The sequence below is a fragment of the Phascolarctos cinereus genome, unplaced genomic scaffold (assembly GCF_003287225.1).
Source record: "Phascolarctos cinereus isolate Bilbo 61053 unplaced genomic scaffold, phaCin_HiC Scaffold_2;HRSCAF=192, whole genome shotgun sequence".
In the NCBI taxonomy this organism is placed as follows: domain Eukaryota; kingdom Metazoa; phylum Chordata; class Mammalia; order Diprotodontia; family Phascolarctidae; genus Phascolarctos; species Phascolarctos cinereus.
In genome coordinates this window covers 392,187,736-392,205,536 of record NW_027555625.1, presented here as the reverse complement: position 1 = coordinate 392,205,536, position 17,801 = coordinate 392,187,736, and the positions used below count along the sequence as shown (strand labels likewise).

Genomic DNA, 17,801 nt, shown 5'->3' with positions numbered 1-17,801 from the left:
AAATACATATGTCTATATCTCCCAAAGAATCTGACATATAAGTAGGTGCTCAATAAATAGTTCTTAATTGTTAAGAAATCATAGCCCCTGCTCTCAGAGTTGATGTCTACTTGGGAAGACTGGGCCATGTATATCAAAAGTCAGATCAGGCAAAGAGGAAACTGTGGCCTCCCGTGGTGGTAGAGCACGGTGAGGGTGGGGAGCATGGGAAGAATTCAGAGCTGAATTGCAAGCATAGCTGCTGCTCTGAGGACCTCAAAATTCCCAATAAAGAAGGGTTTTTTTTTTCTGTTTTTTCAGTCGTGCCATCAAGTCCGACCATGGCCTCCTCTACAAGCCTCCCCTCTAACTGTAGCAGTTCTTCTGGGATCTTCTCTTTCTCACCAGCCAACATGGTCTCAGCAGTGAAACAGAAGAGTGCTTTTGCTCCAGTTGTGAGACCACAGACTTCCCCACCTCCCACCTGCACCAGCACCAATGGGAACAGCCTGCAAGGTAACTGGGGTCCACAGTGGGGCTGGCCCTACCCTCTTAACCTTAGAGGCACCGAACTTACCGGCCCTGGACCCACTCTTTAATAGTCGCGAAAGTGACCCATCCCCTGTCTCACCCTGTCTTCCCTCCTCCATTCCTTTAAGCGTTAACCAACTTTACTATGTCCTCCCCCCACCCCTCCAGTGCTGCCCAAATAGCAGCCTCATCTGTGTCTAACTCCACTAATTCTACTGAAAGGGAAATGCCACTTGTAAGTTCAGACTCAAGTGTTTTGTTCCAAAGTACTGTTTCCTTTACTAATACCATCCTTTTTCTTTTCTCCTCTCTTATTCCCTGTTGTCGTCATTATCAGACCAGTCTTTTGTGGACTCTAGCAAGTACTCCACTGCAGGGTCTCTCCAGGGACTGGCCTTCTCCTGAAGTACGTCACTCAATCTTCCCTTCCTTTTGCCTTTGTCACAATGTATGTGTACGCAATCCTCCTCACTGTTGTAGGGGACTGGAGCTCACGCACTGCTATGGGAGAATGACACAGGGCTCTCAGCTCTAGGTGTTCTTGTTTTATCACAAGCACTGGTGTTATCACGGTCAAGCTTAGACTCTGATTTTGGTCGTACTGGACCATTGTCATTGAAAGCCCATCACTTGTGACAGCCATCTGAGCTGCCTAAGCCTATTCTAGTTCAAACCTGCCACAGAAAATTGAGGTGAAGCTTCAGTTGGAAGTAAAGAGACTTCCAAGGGCCAATGTGTCCATTTCATTCTCTTCATTTGCTCCCCACTGCCTGCCCTGTAGTCCCCAGATTATTCAAAGAAAAACCTGCACACCTTTTGAGGTGACCTTCATACTCGGATTCGAAGGTGGGACCAAGCTAACCACTTCTGCCTTGAGTTAGGCTTCCTATGGGAAATTTCTCTGAACCTCATTTTCTTCTTATATATACTAGGATTAGCAACACTTGTCTTATCAGTAGTAGTAGAGAAAGTGCTCTGAAAACTTTTAAAGTGCTATCAGGGGTAGGGAACCTACGGCCTTGTAGCTACGTGTGGCCTTCTAGGTCCTTGGGTGTGACCTTTTGATTGAGTCCAGGTTTTATAGAACAAATTCTTTTATTAAGGAGATTTGTTCTGTGAAGTTTGGATTCAGTCAAAGGGCCACACTTGAGGACCCAGAGGGCCACAGGTTTCCCACCACTGTCAGCTAGATGATATAAATGTAATACTTTTTGATCAGTCAACAAGCATTTATTAAGTACCTACTAGGTGCTAGGCACTTGATGCTTTAGTCAATTGGTGGTTCATTAATGTGAGCAATTATTATTATATGAGATATATTAATTCTAGCATATTATATTATAGAATAATTATGTAATATGGTAATGATATGATTAGAATAACTTATTCCCTTGGCAGGAAACTTTAACTTGATTTGTTGAAAAAAAAACAGGTGGGAGTGAGTGCAATTATTTTCTGTAATTCTCAACTGGATACTCCAGGAGTAAGGTCTCCTCCAAAAGCTATAACTTTTGCCACCTTTGTAGCAATGATAGCATCCTACATTCATCCAATGTAGAGATTCTTCACCTTTTTATTTTTATTTTTTTTTTGCATGTGTCATGGATCCCTTTGGCAGTCTTGGGATCAAAACATTTTAAATAACATTTAAATTTAAAAATAACATTTTAAATACATAAAATAAAATATGTAAGATTACAAAGGAAACCATTTCCATTGAAATGGTCTGTCTTAGTCCATGGATTCCAAGTTAAGAGCCACTAATCTATTGCTTTACAGTTTACAAAACACTTTTATCACAACTCTGTGAAAAAGCTGTACTTACAAGCAGTATTATTCCCATCCTTATAGATGAAGAAGCAGTGGCTCACAGAAAGTCTATGACTCAGCCAGTGTTCGGTGGTTAGTCAGTCTGGGGAGGAGCTTACCTCTTTTAGTTCTTTCCCTACTACCCTACACCGCCTTTTGCCAACCATCATGTTCAAGCCATTTCTGACTACCATTAATTGCTCAGGCAGCCCCGCTGGTCAAGGTCCTTCCTGATTCATTTCAGCTAGTCAATTTTCTTAAAGAGGTAGAAAAAAACTGACTCTGAAGTGATGTTTTAGACAGCATTATTCATGATATAAAATGCATACATCCACAGAGGAGAATGAATCCATTCATAAAAGCCTGACTTTCTGATTTAACTGATTGCTAAAAATAACTTAACATTGTAGTTAGTGTACTTTCAAACTGGCAGACCAGGAGTGTGTAATCCTTAAAGTCAGTTGTAAGGAGTTTGAATAATAATATAATATGTGGAAAGCACAAATCTACCATGGGAAGTGGAAATCTACCCTTCTTGAGCTATCAATCGCAGGTCTTGTTAAAAACTGATCTGACGTCAAAAACAAAATATAACAAGACTTTTAATCGACAGCTGAGTGGTGGTGCATGGAGGAGAAGTAACACATTACGTTACCTTTCAGAGCTAAGCATTGCTGCAGCGTTTATTGGCCGGGGTTCCAGCTAGGGCTGGATTCAGGTGGGGGTGGGAGATGGTGAATCAGTTTTGGGGCCAGAGCATCAAGTCCAAGGGGTAGCCAGATAAGTGATTAAAAGTTTTAAAAAAATGGGGTAGACTTTGACATTAGAGCTGAATGGAGCTCTGAAATTCACACCTAGGATTGTTGTGGAGAAAGTCTTAGTGAAATGGCTAAAGAAAAGGCTTACAGACTGGCTGACCCCCATGACCCACCCAGTTTTGACAGACCCAGAAAACATCCTGACCTTCTCTTCCACTTTTTATTTAATCATGGGGTTTTTTTTATATCAATAATAGACAATGGCTGTACTATTTTCAAATCATACACTCTCCAAATTAGAAGGAACCTTTCGGAGTCCATCTATTCCAACCTTTTCTAGAACTTTCCAAGCCAGAGGTCATTCAGCATTTATTTAAGGGAGCTCACTAACCTCCTGCATCAGCCCATTCCACTTTGGGATGGCCTTAATTATTAGAAAGAGTTTTCTTCCTTTATGTCAAGCCAGAAAAATGCTTCTCTGTTTTCTCATAGTTTTATGAACAAGTTCAAGCAAACAAGTCTAATTGCTTTTTCAAATGACAGCCCTTCAAATACAGGAAGATAGCTATCATGCTCCCCCCCCACCAAGTTTTCTGTAGGTTAAACATCCCTAAGTCCTTCAGCAGGTATCAATTTATCATGATTTTGAGACCCTTTACCATATTCGTTTAAGTTCTCTTCACTTTATCAATATCATTCCTCTAGTCTGACCCATGAATCTCAGCTGAATATTCCATATATAGCCTGACTCATCCTGGACACCAAGTTTCTCAGGGCAGCCTATGATTGCAACAGTGTCTTTGGCTGTCATAACGCAGATCTTGAGCTTGCAGTCCACCAACCCCTCAGATAGTTTTTTCAGGTCAACTGTTATCTAGCCATATCTCTAGGTGATTTTTGAACCTGAGTTCAAGAATTTGTATTTATTCATATTAAACATCAACTTATTGGATCTTAATCAATGTACCAGTCTTTCAAGAATGTTTTACATCCTGATTCTGTCCTGTAGTAGCTATTCTTACTAGCTTTGGGTCTTCTTCTAATTTAATGACCATGCTCCCTCTAGGCCTTCATTTAGGTCACTAATGAAAATGTTAAACAGAACAGGGAAAAGCACAGATCACTATGACACTCCACTAGAGACCACTTTCCTTGTTGACCACTCTTTGGGTCTGGCCAACCAGTTCCAATTTTACCTAATTATACAATTTCTAACCAACCTCTCCTCATCCTGACCTTAAGAACAGCACAAGCAATTTTTTCAAATGTTTTACTAAAATCTCAGTAAATCATATTTACAAGATATCTAACAGTCTAGTAAACTTGTCATTCATGTTTACTATATTGGTCTGAATAGAGAGCACATTTCATACCAAATCTGACTTGTATAAAATATGAATGATTGCCTTTTAGGTTAAATTGGGTTTCTTTTCATTTTATGCCAAATTATATTTTTCTCTGAAATGCATTTCTTTTTTAAAGGTTCAAGCCTATATGCAAAGAAATTCTGTTTTCTAACCAGTGTGGTCCTTAACCACCCTAAGACACTTTGCAAGTTTAATCCCAGTTACTATATATTCCTCAAAATCATATCATGGCATTTCTTTTTAAAAAAATTCTAATTTTTCATAAATTGATACTGTAGTTTTATTCTCTTTCAAAAATATCCCATAGTATGAGATATTTTAATCTTGTCTCTCAACATCAGAGAGGGAAAAGATGCCCAGAGACCTTGTTACTGAAGGTATTCAGTTAGATGATGTCATTCCTAAATCTTGACCATGAGCTTCCTTGGGCGATTTGCCTTCCCAGGTGAAAAGCTGGAGGCAACATTCTCATGACTTATAATTCCACATTTCCATGGGACATTGTCTTCCTTCTCCTTGGCTGGAGATGTTGGTCTTGTGACCAATCACAAGCCGCAATGTTAACCTTGGGCACTCTGAATTTAGTATTCTTATGGGGTTTTGAGGACCCTAAGTCCTGTTCCATGAAGGTTTTCATGATAGGATCAGAAAATGTCCTTCTATATCACGATCTTCATCATGTCAATAAAAATAGCATTTGTAATTTGAAAAGAAAAAGCCAGGGTTATCCAAAGCAAACTTTTGTGGATTTTAATCCTCTTCAGTTTCCATTTCACCTATCCCACCAAGTCCTAATCCTACCTCTTCATCCACAGAAAGTTGTGCAAACAAACAGCAAATTTTGTGGCTTTCTTTTTTCTTGATTCTTGTAATATAGCAGTGTCTGGGAAGAAAACATTTTATCATTTCCCCAATTACCACAAATCTGCAAATCTTTCTACTTTGACACAGTTCTTATCAAGGGACCACAACAGTCATTAAATTAAATTGTAGTAGATTTCAAACCAAATTGCTAATACCACTACCATCCCTTTCTCTCCATTCTTATGTACTTCATCCTAAGTCGGGGGCCCTATCACCTCTTATCTGGACTCTTGCAGACCTCACCCTGCTTCTTTGTATTTCCCCTCTTCAATCCATTCTCCAAACAACTGCCAAAATAATCATCCTATGATAATGTCATGCTTCTGTTTAAGAATTTTACATAGCAACTTATTGCCTCTAGGACAGGGTGAGGAACTTCTAGGTCCTTGTGTGAGTCCAAGTTTTACAGAACAAATCCTTTTATTAAGGGGGGTTTGTTCTGTGAAGTTTGAACTCAAAGGGCCACACTTGAGGACCTAGAGAGGCACAAGTGGCCTTCAGGCCACAGGTTCCACCCCTGGGCTAAGATATAATACAAATGCTTCTAGCTGGCAGTTAAGGCCCCTGGAAATCTGACACCAGCCTTACTTTGAATGAATGAATGAAGCATTTATTAAATACTTACTATATTAGAGACACATACAAAAGCAAGGCAGTTTCTGGCCTCTAGGAGCTTACGCTCTTAATAAAAGGAAATAAGATATGTGAGGGAATGGTTGCCTGAGAGGAACATTTTGATTTAGCAAGCCACAGAGATGGTGAGTAGAGTCTTTGGGGAGTCCATTGATGCATCCTTTTTAGTAGCAATGACTATTAAGTTTATTGTTGTTATCAGAGGAAGAAGTAGAAAGGGCGAGGACATGAACAACTGTAAGGCGAATGATGGCTATGGTAGAGTGTGAAGCTTGGCTGGGGGTGGCTGAGTAGGTTGGGGACATATGAGTTTGGCCTCTTAAACTCACCAGTTGGGATAGGGAGGGCGGGTAGGTGACTGGGCAATTCCAAAGCTAAATGGGTTAAGTCCACTATGGAATAGTCTTTGGAGAAACAGTGGTCCAGGAAGTTGTAACATTTCATGGCAAAGCCAGCAGGGCAGATGGCTAGAAGATGACCAGGTGAAATATGAAATGTAACAGCAGCCACAAGCACTGAAAGCTCATGCATCCACCAAATTTCTCCCCTCCTCATTTCTTCTAAGCTACTTGCTATTTTCTGGATTTGGCCTTCTACCTCCTATATCCGTATGTCTTTGCACAGGCCCTCCAGGCCTCTTTCACCTCTGTATCTTGGAATATAGGATGTCCTTCTGAGTTCAGCCTAGGTTCTACCACCTTTTCTGATTTCTTGTTATTATAATACTCAGTCTTCTCAAATTATCTCATATTTACTTGTCATTTATATATCATATCTCCCAATAACATGTAAGGTTTTTTGCACATTATGGTTTTTTAATTACAGTATTGTTCGAGTATGCATTCAGTTTTAATAAATTTTACTTACTTTTTGTTACTATTGCTATCATGGACAATGTTTAAATCTTTATCCATTAGGTTTTAATACAGCTATTTCTCAAAGGCTAGCTGATTGGCAACATATATGTAAAGAATGTGATTCTTTTCTTTTTTAACCTGTAAGTTCTTGAAGGCAAAACCTTTTTCACTTTTGTCTTTGTATTTCTAGTGCCAACCGTAGTACTGTACTTGTAGTCAGCACTTAATTGCCAGCTTGTTAATTGAATCGAGTTCCTCCTGGGCAAAGTGCCCACCTATAGGGAGATAATAGGATCAGAGATGTAGACTAGAAAGGGACCAAGGGCATCTAGTTCAACCTTCTCAGTTTTTAGAGGAGAAAAATGAGACCCAGAGATGCTGAGACTTGCCTAAGGTCAGATGATAAGTAGCGGTCAGTATTTGAACGTAGGACCTGTGACTCCCAATCCAGCATGCCTTCCATTGTTACATTTCAGAGATAATAGCACCACTGAATTTGGTGTCCTCATGTGAGCCTTTAAATACTGAGTGGGCACCAAGAAATGTAAGTGATGGCAATGTTGTTGAATGTTTTAATTATGTGCTTCTAACCCCATCACAGATAGTATTAAATTGTAGCATTGCAGCAGACATACAAGAATATATCCACAGAGCCTTGCTGTTCTTTAGATGTATCATCTTCGATTGCCTTTTTATCATTTGTAGAAAAATGAAATCTCTTTAAAATGGGGTCCAAGGCAGACTAACTTGATACCGGATTGCATTTTATATCGACAAGTTTCAATTAACTTCGTTTTCTAGACTATGTGGACAAAACCCAAGCGCAGTTTTGTCTGATAAAATGAGGCAGTTGGATTAGTAATTGCTGACATCCCTGGAGACCCTGATTTTGTTAGCAGAGGCATTTAAAACATATAGTTTAGTCCCCAAAACCTACTTTGGGGCTTGCAACGTATGGTTATGTAAACATGATCTTTCTCTTTTTTTGGCATAAATTATGTCTTTTGGCTATTTCTATAGACCGCATTAGTTAGACATTTGTCAAATCTCTGCTTGTTCTGCACTGGGTTGACGTAGTCAAAGTTAGCCATGTAGACACATGTATGTAGATAGATCCTGGGACCTCATTTAACACTAACCTTTTTAGAGTAGACTTTCAATGTAAAGAAGATCTATCCAAGAAGGTGTTGGCTATCAATCTAACCTTAGACTACTTCATGAAAGCAGTCTCTTTAATGTGCCTGAACCCATTTCAGTGGTGAGGAAAGGGAGTAAATGTCAAAAATACCATGTAGTATACACATTGTGGGTTAAAGGTCCTCTGAACAAAGTACATGGCATGGTTAGATGTTACATTTGAAACATATTTATTTTGGGGAACTGCAATCCATTTCACCAGGCTTCATCACAGTTGAATTCTCAGATTCAATCAAATATAAGACCCTCTTGAATCTTGGGGGGTCTGGGTTTCAAACTGGACTCAAACCTTTGGGGGTTTAAGCTGGTCTGCTCTTGGCAAGAGACAACTTCCTGTTTCTAAGAAAAAAGGCTTAGGAAGGCTTATGAAAAAGACTGCAGGAGTTGTTGGATCACAAGCAGTTCTTGCAAAACAACATTTGGATGATTTACGTGTAAATGAATCAGAAACATGTGGATTCAATTTCCCTGAAAATACAGATGGGTTTAAAAATTAACGGAAAAAGTGTTTGACAAAATACATTTTTTTTAACTTTAAAATGTCTTGGGGGTGGGGAAGGAAAGCTTGAGAGCCTGAACCTGGCTGAGATATGCTAACCCCCAATTTTACTTGAGCTGTTTAAAAAAAAAATCCATGAAATCACATTTTGGCCAGGAAGGCTAGGAGATGGAGAGGGCAACTTCCTGGGAACAACCCTTTCTCTAAATGTGGAATTCTCAAATAAGATTGAAGTAAAGACTCTTTCTTTTTAATTGTCCTCTAGCCCACTGCCCCAGAAATCCCTTCACTGTGCCTCCTTTTATGGGTCAACTATGCCAACAACTGCCCATCCTTTCTGACCAACTATAATCTTCTCTATCATAATTTATTCAGAATTTAATTCAATTCTAAGGGGGAAAACGATTTAGGTATATGCTATATTTCTTTCTGAGAGAGGAAGTATTGTATAGTGGATAGTTGTAAGCTGGCCTCAGAGCAAGGAATATCTAGGTTCAAGTTCTCCCTTTGATATATTTCTACTGGCTGTGTGACCCTGGGCAAGTCACTTAACTTCTCAGGGCTCTAGGCCCTTCTCTATACTGATCCGCAGAGAAGGTGCTGCCTGTTCTCGGAATTCCCTATACAAGGAAATCAATCCTCATCCCTAGATTGCTTTTAAATAAAAGATCAATGTACTTGTGATTATTTGTTTGGTTGCAAATCAAGCTCTTCTCACCCCCAGCCCCATCCCAGTAATATAACTCCTCATGTTTGTATAGTGCTTTACAGATTTTCCAAGTTCTTTCACATAGGAGATCTCAAATGACCATTATAGAAGCCTGAGAAACAGGTAGAACTGATAGTATCCCCATCTGACACCAGACGAGTTGACCAAGGCTACAAAGAATGTTTGGTGGCTGAGCCAGTGGGCTTCTCTTGCCCAAGACCTCTGTCTTTCTACCTTCCGGGATCTTCACTCAAGTCTCTGGACTGTCTGGTTAGTCTTCATAGGGTCATAGCACTAAAGAGATCATTCAGTCCAAAATACCATATAGATGAGGAAACTGAGGTCCAGAGAAATTAGGTAACATACCAAAGGTCACATTAGCTGAGACTAAAACTTGGGCCTCTTGACTCCTGGTTCATGGAGTCTTCCAGTATCCTACTAGTCTTTCCCTGCTCTCCTCTTGGTTCTGCATTTTCCAGAAGCCAAGTTAGGCTTCAGAGGCTCAGTTTGAACAACTGCCTCAACGTGGAAGACATCATCTTTTTTTTGGGAGGCCCATAAAAACTGGCCTTTTCCTCCTCTCTTTTTCTTTCCTTTACAGACAGAAAAAAAGTTCATCCACAGTGCATAATGCAGACTGAAGCTAGGGATCTCTCTCTCTCTTCCCAGACATGGGCACGGAAATGAACTAACCAAAGAATTGTTTACAGCCAGATACCCCTAGTGTTTGTGTCTACAGAATGCAAAACACCATAGCTTTCTGTGTAAACTGCTGGCAGATGGGATTATGTTTGGCCATTCTCATGGGGGCAAGGGGAGGAGAGAGAAAAAGAGTCACTAACTTAATGAAAATTCTCTCTATATTTTGCAGAGTTTTAGGTCTCAACTTTCCCAGTGGCATTCAAACTATGTAACTTTCCAACTATGTTTCAAAATTGAAATCAGATTTGGAGAAGTGTTTAGTTATTTTGTTACACACACATATATTTTATATATGTGTGTTGATAAAAAAAAATACAATCCCTGTTTTATAACAAAATCAAATTACAGAACAGATGAGCACACTCAATCCCACATTGTGTTTTCCTCCTCCCAGTGAGAAATCTGCATTCAAAAACATTGACTTCTTTTTCCCCCCTCCTTCTCTTTCAACAGCTATATCTGGCATGATTGTCCCTCCCATGTGAAAGAATTGCCTTGAAGAATTTTATTAATGAAGAGGTTGGATCCTGCTACAGAGAGAAATCTGATACAAGTCCCAGAGTGGAACTTTTAACTCAGGCCTTTTTAAGAGGAGTCACAATAACTGCAGATTTTTAAACAAACAAAATCACCGACCTTGCAAATACTGAAATTGGAAGGAATCTGCAAGTGCAGGGTGTTGGTTAAAGTTGTACATCCCAAGTATTTGGGAGATATATTTATTCTGTGTTGATAAAAGAAAATCCACTTTTTTTTTTAAAGCTTAACTCAACAATCATTTGTCTTTTATAAACTGTAAAGCTATATATGAGGGACACTATAAATAAGACTCCATGTTTTAATTTATGATGTTTTTAAAGCTGTGTCAAGGGAGAATGAAGCAGTGACATTTACAAAAAGAAAAAGTTTTTTTAAAAAAAGCTTGTATGGGACAGAATAGGAATGCCAGTTAGTTTTCTAGAAGACCAAGGGTCGGCTCTTACGCCTTAAATGCATATCAAGTGGTAGTTTGCTCATACAATGCATTTTCAGTATCTAACTTAACCTGTCACCCCATAGGAGTACAAGCTTATTGATCTCTTTTTTCTCATTGTCTTAAGTAATCATGTAAATAAATGCAACCTGGAAAGTTAAGCGATTTAAATGATCACATCTTTTTCTTCCACTCCAAAAATTCAGTGCCTCTAGATAGATTGCTGAAACTGCATATTGAAACCTGCTGCCATTGTCTTTTGCTAATATAGCAGAATCTTCTGAAGTCAGTGGCCTCTAGAGAGTTTGGTCTGATAGTCTGTATTCGTGTAAAAATCTCCTTTGAGACTTCATGGAACAGGGTCCAGGCATAAGACTCTAGACAACACACTCATGTGTTTTCAAGCCAAAATCTATCCTCTACCCCTCCATTTAAAAGGAAAAAAAAAAGTATTGCAATTGACTCTTCTCATAGGCCGACTTCGCATCATTGCAAGGAACTGACAAGAGGTGCAGTGCAGGAATTTCACCCGTGTCCCACTCAGATAGCTCCTGTATTAGTCGACCCTTACTGTTTGTAACATAATAGGTTAAGCAACAGGTTAAGTGCTTTGGAATAAATAGTAAATGGAAATGTGGAACTGGGAGGGGGGCGGGAGGGGGATCGATCAAAGGCTGAAACCTCCAAACCATAGCTTTTTGTTCTACAGGAATTTTGCTATCATTATCTGGGAAGTGTTCTTAAAAATTAAGAGTCAAAGATGCAGCAAAGTTCTGAGGATGCATTTACCTGATATTTTTCTTTGCTGTTGTGTTTTTGTATGTAGTTATAAATACTGTAGATTTTTTGTGATTTTTTGCCAAAGTTGTTGTTCTATTTATACATTTTAATGTCTTAAGACAGTTTTTCAATATCACAAAAGATTTTACTGCATATTTTGCAAAGAGAGCTCACTACCTTTAGCTTGCACATACTTGCAAAATTAATTAAAAAAAGCTTTCTTTTTTGTTTTAAAGGGGATTTTGTAAAATATCCATATAAATAATGTATTTATCTTTGGAATTTGTACATTGCTTTTTCCCTTTCCCTCCCTGCCCCTCAGTTTATTTTATTGTGTATGTTTGCTATGTGAAAAGTGCTGATCTGTTTGGTCACCTACAGTTGTATTAGCTGTTTCAATGTGATTTTTGAACACTTCATTTATAGTTATTTTTAGTATTGTTTTAAACCCTGCTTCCATTTTTTTATTTCAACCCAAAAGCCATTGTCTATTTTTGTATTATTTGTAAGTTAAGAAGTTTTTTCCAATATATGGCAAAAAAAAAGTAGCATATTATTCTTGTAGCATTTAGTTCTGTAGATTTAAGAAAATGTATCCTTTGCTTTGGAAGCTTAAAAAAAACCTTAATGCTGTTTTACTCTATTAATATGCATGGAATCTCTCCCCTTTGGAGTGACGCATTTTGTGCATTAAATTTGGGGAGAAACTTCATAGAAATCAATGAAAATACTTTCTTTCTTACGTCTGCTTGTATATTTCCTCTGTCTTTCACATAAATATAAACCAGCAGATTGGATGCCTTAACAATGCAAATCATATTCATTTCACTTGTACATTGTACTGTGCACCAGAACTGTCAATCATCACTAACATTCTAAGAAAAAAAAAAGAATTGAAAAGCACAAAAGAACTGTTTTGTTACCTTAAGACAATGTAACTTTTTACAAGAAATCATTTACAACAATGCTGCAACTGTGCATGCCCCCGTATGGATTTTGCAATGGTTTCCACTAGACTGTCAGAGTGCGATTTTTATGGGGTTTCGGGGGAGGGGAGGGAATCCACGGTGGGGAAAATGGGGAGGAAGGCAGGTTTGTTTTTTTTTGTGGTGAGAAAGAAAAATAAAATTTTTAAAAAGAACTGGAAAATGGAAGCCACATTGACGCTTAGCTTCTCTGTACTCAGAAAGGTTGTCCTAATTCACTCGGTAAGCTCTGGCCTGGAGATGTACATGATTTAAAGCCATATTTTGTCTGGTGAGCCCCTGAGCTGTTTGTGAACCCTCACTCAGTCTAGGCGGGGAGCCCCCTTCGGACAGCAACGACTGCGCCCATCTGTCAGCCATGTGCAGTATGCTTAGACCTTTTCTTCAAAATCCAAAGAGCCTGTAAGATGTGTGCACTTGGTGTCTTGTTGCCTCTATTTATAGGGATTGGATGATGGGAAGTTCAGGCCCTTTGCCCTGCTCCCAACCACAGAAAACTCCTTTTACAAGGTAAAAGATTCCCCTTAAATACAGAATATGGCTTTAAGTGGAAAATAAAGAAAAGACAATTCTCATTTCAGTTTGGAAAAAAAGGAGGAAAAAAAAAAGGAATAATGCAGTTTCTCAATGACTGGCTTGCATAACAGATGCCCCGGCCTCACAGTTGTACTAGGATGCAGGTTAATTAAAACAAGTCATCTCTAAATCTACTAACCTTTCACCTTCTTATCAAAACTTTTTTGAATAGACACACACTGTACAGTTCTATTGTTAGAGAAACTAACTACTGTAGAGATTGTTATAATTTTTTTGCAGAAATTCAAGCTGTAAAAACTTTTCAACTTTCACAATATTTAATTAAAGTTACTTCCTGTCTGTGATGACAGCTCCTAGTTGTGTATTTATTTCTATTTCAGATGCTCCAAAGGGCAGCATTACTCCAGAGACCCATGTCCCAGACTATTCAGACTGCCCTTGACATGTTGAGAAGGAAGAAATAGATGGATCTCACAATTAGGGTAGTTTTAGACACCCCGTTTCTTTGTTTGGGGCTCTTTTGGGCTGTTGCTAATTTGGGATGCAAATTGGTATGCAAAGTGTACTGCTGCCCTCTGCTGGCAGCAGCCAGACCTGCATGTGTCGGTGCTGACCCACAGAGAAGGTAGCCCTACTTCATCCATGAGTCAACATAGAGAAAGGACCCTGGCCATGACTGATTTATAATTTGGGGACTGGTCATTTTGGAGCTCTGTTGCATCATGCTATTCACATACACTTGCTAATTAACTTCATGGAAATTTCTAGTCAGGAGATTGCATTCTATTGCTCTTTGAAGAAATACTAGATTTCCAATCCTTGCGCCATCTTTTTTTTGGTCATGTGCACAGTGGGTTTTTCCCTCTCAGTGCAACAAAATTTACTTGTAATCATATTAATAGCTTGAGAAGTAGATGGATTATTGATACAAATTTTCACTTCCCCTAATTTTCATTAGTGCTTAATGAGACCTTGATCCAATGAGTAAATTTGTTCCCAAGAATAAACATATCCTTGTAAGACCAGACTAATTTCTTAGAAAGGTGTTTCTTAAGTGGATGTTTAATCACTAAGATGTGCATATTAGAACTGATATCTGAACCTCCAAACTGAATTCTCCCTGTAAAGCTGATACTGATTCAATTTATCCTCCAGTGTCTACCAGTTGTAATGTATTACTATGGCAAGGGCTCTGTGGGTACTCCATGAGATAATTTCTCTATAATCAGTCAAGTCAACAAGCACTGATTAAGTGTTTATTATGTGCCTGTTTTCTGACCTGAGGATAAAAGAAAGGCAAAAACAACCCATGCCCTCAAGGAGCTTGCAATCTAATGGAGAGACAGCATAAGTACAAACAACATAGATAACGGGCTTAATTGGAGGTAATCTTGGAGAAGGCCATCATTAAAGAATAATCACAACTATGGAAAGATTTACACCTCATTTATGGTTGTTACATTTACAATGGTCAAGCCTTGGTATAAGTGACCTTGAGAGGTTACTTAATATATCTCCTAGCTTTCAAAGATGACAACATCTAAACAATTCTCATTAACTATAGTCTCCTTCCCCCCACCACACACACACACACACACACACACACACACACACACACACCCCTTTCTGTAAAAGGGCAGCTAGATGGCTCAGTAAATAGAGTGCTTCCCTGGGTTCAGATCTGACCACAGACACTTATTACCTGTGTGACCCTGCACAAGTCACTTAATCTTGTTTGCCTCCATTTCCTTATCTGTAAAAATGATCTAGTGAAGGAAATGGCAAATCACTCCAGTATCTGCCAAGAAAACGTCAAATGAGTCACGAAGAGTTGGACACAACTGAATGACAATAATATAACGCCTTTTTGTAAAGGACCTCTAGAAAAGAACATTATATAACCCTCTTTAGCCACTAGAAGATACAATTTAATTTTAGTTCATAACTTTTCCAAAAAGGTATCATGAAGCATGACAAATCGTAGCAGTGAAGAAAACTGATCAAGTCTTAGCATGGGTAGGGGGCTTTCAATATATTATGCAGAAAGAATGGAGAAGAAATACATGACTTCAGGGAAGTCCCTTTTCTCTAAATCTGTTTCCATATTTGCAACATGGGGAGAGGGAGGAGTGGACTAGATGATGAACTCATTGTTCCCTCTGGTTTACTCCATATGGTCTAAAGTCAACTGTCTTTAAAGAAAAGGAGACCTTCATTTCTTAACCTTTTCTCCAGTTATTTATCTGTAGCACTGGAGGTTACAGTCAAATGCTGCATCGTTTTTATTTGCTTCTCTCCCCTCTCCCTGGTATCATCCTCTTCTCCAGAGGGTATTATATTTATGTTAGGAAGAAGATTCAGTTTTCAGAACTGAAAACATTTTGTTCCTTTAAAAAAAAAAACCTCAAGCATCAAGAATTTTTATCTCTGCTCTCTGGAGAATTATGTTACAGTGGGACTGGTTTTTATCTACTTAGCACACTTTCATTCAATGATTGCAGAACTTCTACAGACTATGTTAAATAGAACTGGTTACTTCAAGTTTGTAGCCTTCCAACTTCCAAAATATTAGCAATAGCCTACGTACTGCCTCTCAGAGGACTGAATTGTTCTTCATTGACAGCTAAGATAGGACCAAAATAATGAAATTCTTTCCTATCTGCATGGCTGCCCCCACTACCACCAACCAATATTCCCAAAAGGCCAGAGTAAGAATATCTATAAAAAAGGATCCCTTTGGAATCTATCATCACAGATGTAACAAGGGGAAGGGATGGAAAGACAAGAAAACAAAAGGGAAGTGACACGAATGGAGAAATTTGAATTCTTATATATATACTTCTCTTTAACAATACACATACATATACACACATATACCTGAATTCATAACTAATTCATTTTATAATGATTTCATGGACAGGAACAATGCCGACTTTTAAAAATATCATTCCCTATAGATTCTATTATGATAAACACACAATGGACATACAGATTTTGAATTAGGTAGAAATACTAAAATGAGAACATATTTAAATAGGTAAAGTATAAATTGTTAGTTTCTTTTTAGGTAGGCTTCACCACCATGCTTGATCCTATGATATGTGAAAGAAACATGAAATATGGTCCTGTCCACAAGGAGCTGTGCTGATCATTCACTGTTGTATTTGAATAGAACACAAAAGTACCGAAGGTATTAGAATTTCTGTCTTAAAATGCCTTATGTAAAAACATGCTATATCATATAGGTAAGTCATTTCCCCTTGAAACAACATCACTTCTCTCTTCATCTGTTTCTCCCATCAAAGTGGAGGCTGGGGTTAGACTTCCAAGAAGTAGAGATAATCAGTTGTCAACAGCCTTCCTATTAAAAACACATTGTTCCATCTCTGTGCCCAAAAAAGAGTAAATTCACTCCACAAAAGAACTCCAGACGTTCTAGCTAGCATTTCTTAATGAACAATACCATTCTGAATCTAACTCAAGTGGGGCATGAAATCAGAGAGTTTTTGTTTGTCCTTTATTCTCGAGCTATAGGGAAGCTGGTGTGGCAGAAAGATCACTGAATCAGGTATCAGAGGACCTGGACTGGGATCCTGGATCAGCTACTTGTTATTTATATGATCTTGGACATTACTTGATCTCAGATTTTTTAATCTATAAAATGAGGAAAGACCATGACCTACATAGACGTAGAGCAGATGGGTTAGACAAGATGCATTTTCAGGTCTTTTCTGCTCTACGTCCTGTTACTCTAAAGAGGATCTCCATTTGTAGAGCACATCATGCAATTGCTTGGGGTTTGAGCAAGAGACAAAATTGTTTTGCTGTCAAAGAAGGAAGGAAAGGTAATTCAACCAACTGAAAGCCACAGGCATTGAGTATTCTATAAGGCAGAAACAGACAATGTGAGTGCTTATCTCTCCTTCTGCTTTCTTTGCTTTATCTTCTGCTTTCCTTGCTTTATCTTCTGGTTTACATTTTCCCCCTTTTCCCGTGGTATTATTAAGACCACCTGTTAGTGTCAGGGCTAGATCTGCCTAAGCCATATCCTTATTATTCCTCATTTGTCTGCTGTGGTCAAAGTCTATAAGACACTGTGTCTCCTGGTTGTTAGTTTATCTCCTACTTATCAGATACATCTCATTATGTCCCATTTTAATGGTTTCCTCTTAACTGACCAGGTATTCATTACAAAATAGAAAGTTAGGTCCCCAGAATTATCAGCCATAATCCCACTAAAGTAATGTCAACAATATTGTCTTATGGAATGCATTAAATTCTATTCAGTTCAACAAGCATTTTAAAAATTAATTAGGTAATTAATTTTTAGTTTTCAACATTTACTTTTACAAGATTTTGAGTTCTGCATGTATCCCCCCCCCACAAGATGGCATGCAATCTGATATAGGCCATACATGCACAATCATAGTTAACACATTTCCACATTAGTCATCAAGAAGCATTTATTAAGCAGCTACTGTGCAAAGCAGTAAAGATGCAAAACTAATAATGAACACAGGCCATTTTCAAGGATCTTACATTCTAAGGGGGGAAACAACATGCAAACAGATACGTAAGTGCAACATTAGCATAGAATAAATGCAAGCATAAGACCTAGGG

The 17,801-nt window shown here is 38.5% G+C and overlaps 1 protein-coding gene across 6 annotated transcripts in view; it reads left to right on the top strand.

The window, feature by feature from the left end:
- Nucleotides 1-13,525, top strand: part of EBF1 (EBF transcription factor 1) — a 456,997-nt gene extending 443,472 nt beyond the window's left edge. For all 6 annotated transcript variants that reach the window (XM_020992366.2, XM_020992365.2, XM_020992364.2 and 3 more), the window contains exons 15-16: nt 301-495; nt 10,359-13,525. In XM_020992366.2, coding sequence (XP_020848025.1) covers nt 301-495; nt 10,359-10,390 — 227 coding nt within the window. In that variant the 3' untranslated portion in view covers nt 10,391-13,525. The remainder of the gene's footprint in view (nt 1-300; nt 496-10,358) is intronic.
- Nucleotides 13,526-17,801: the final 4,276 nt, after the last annotated feature.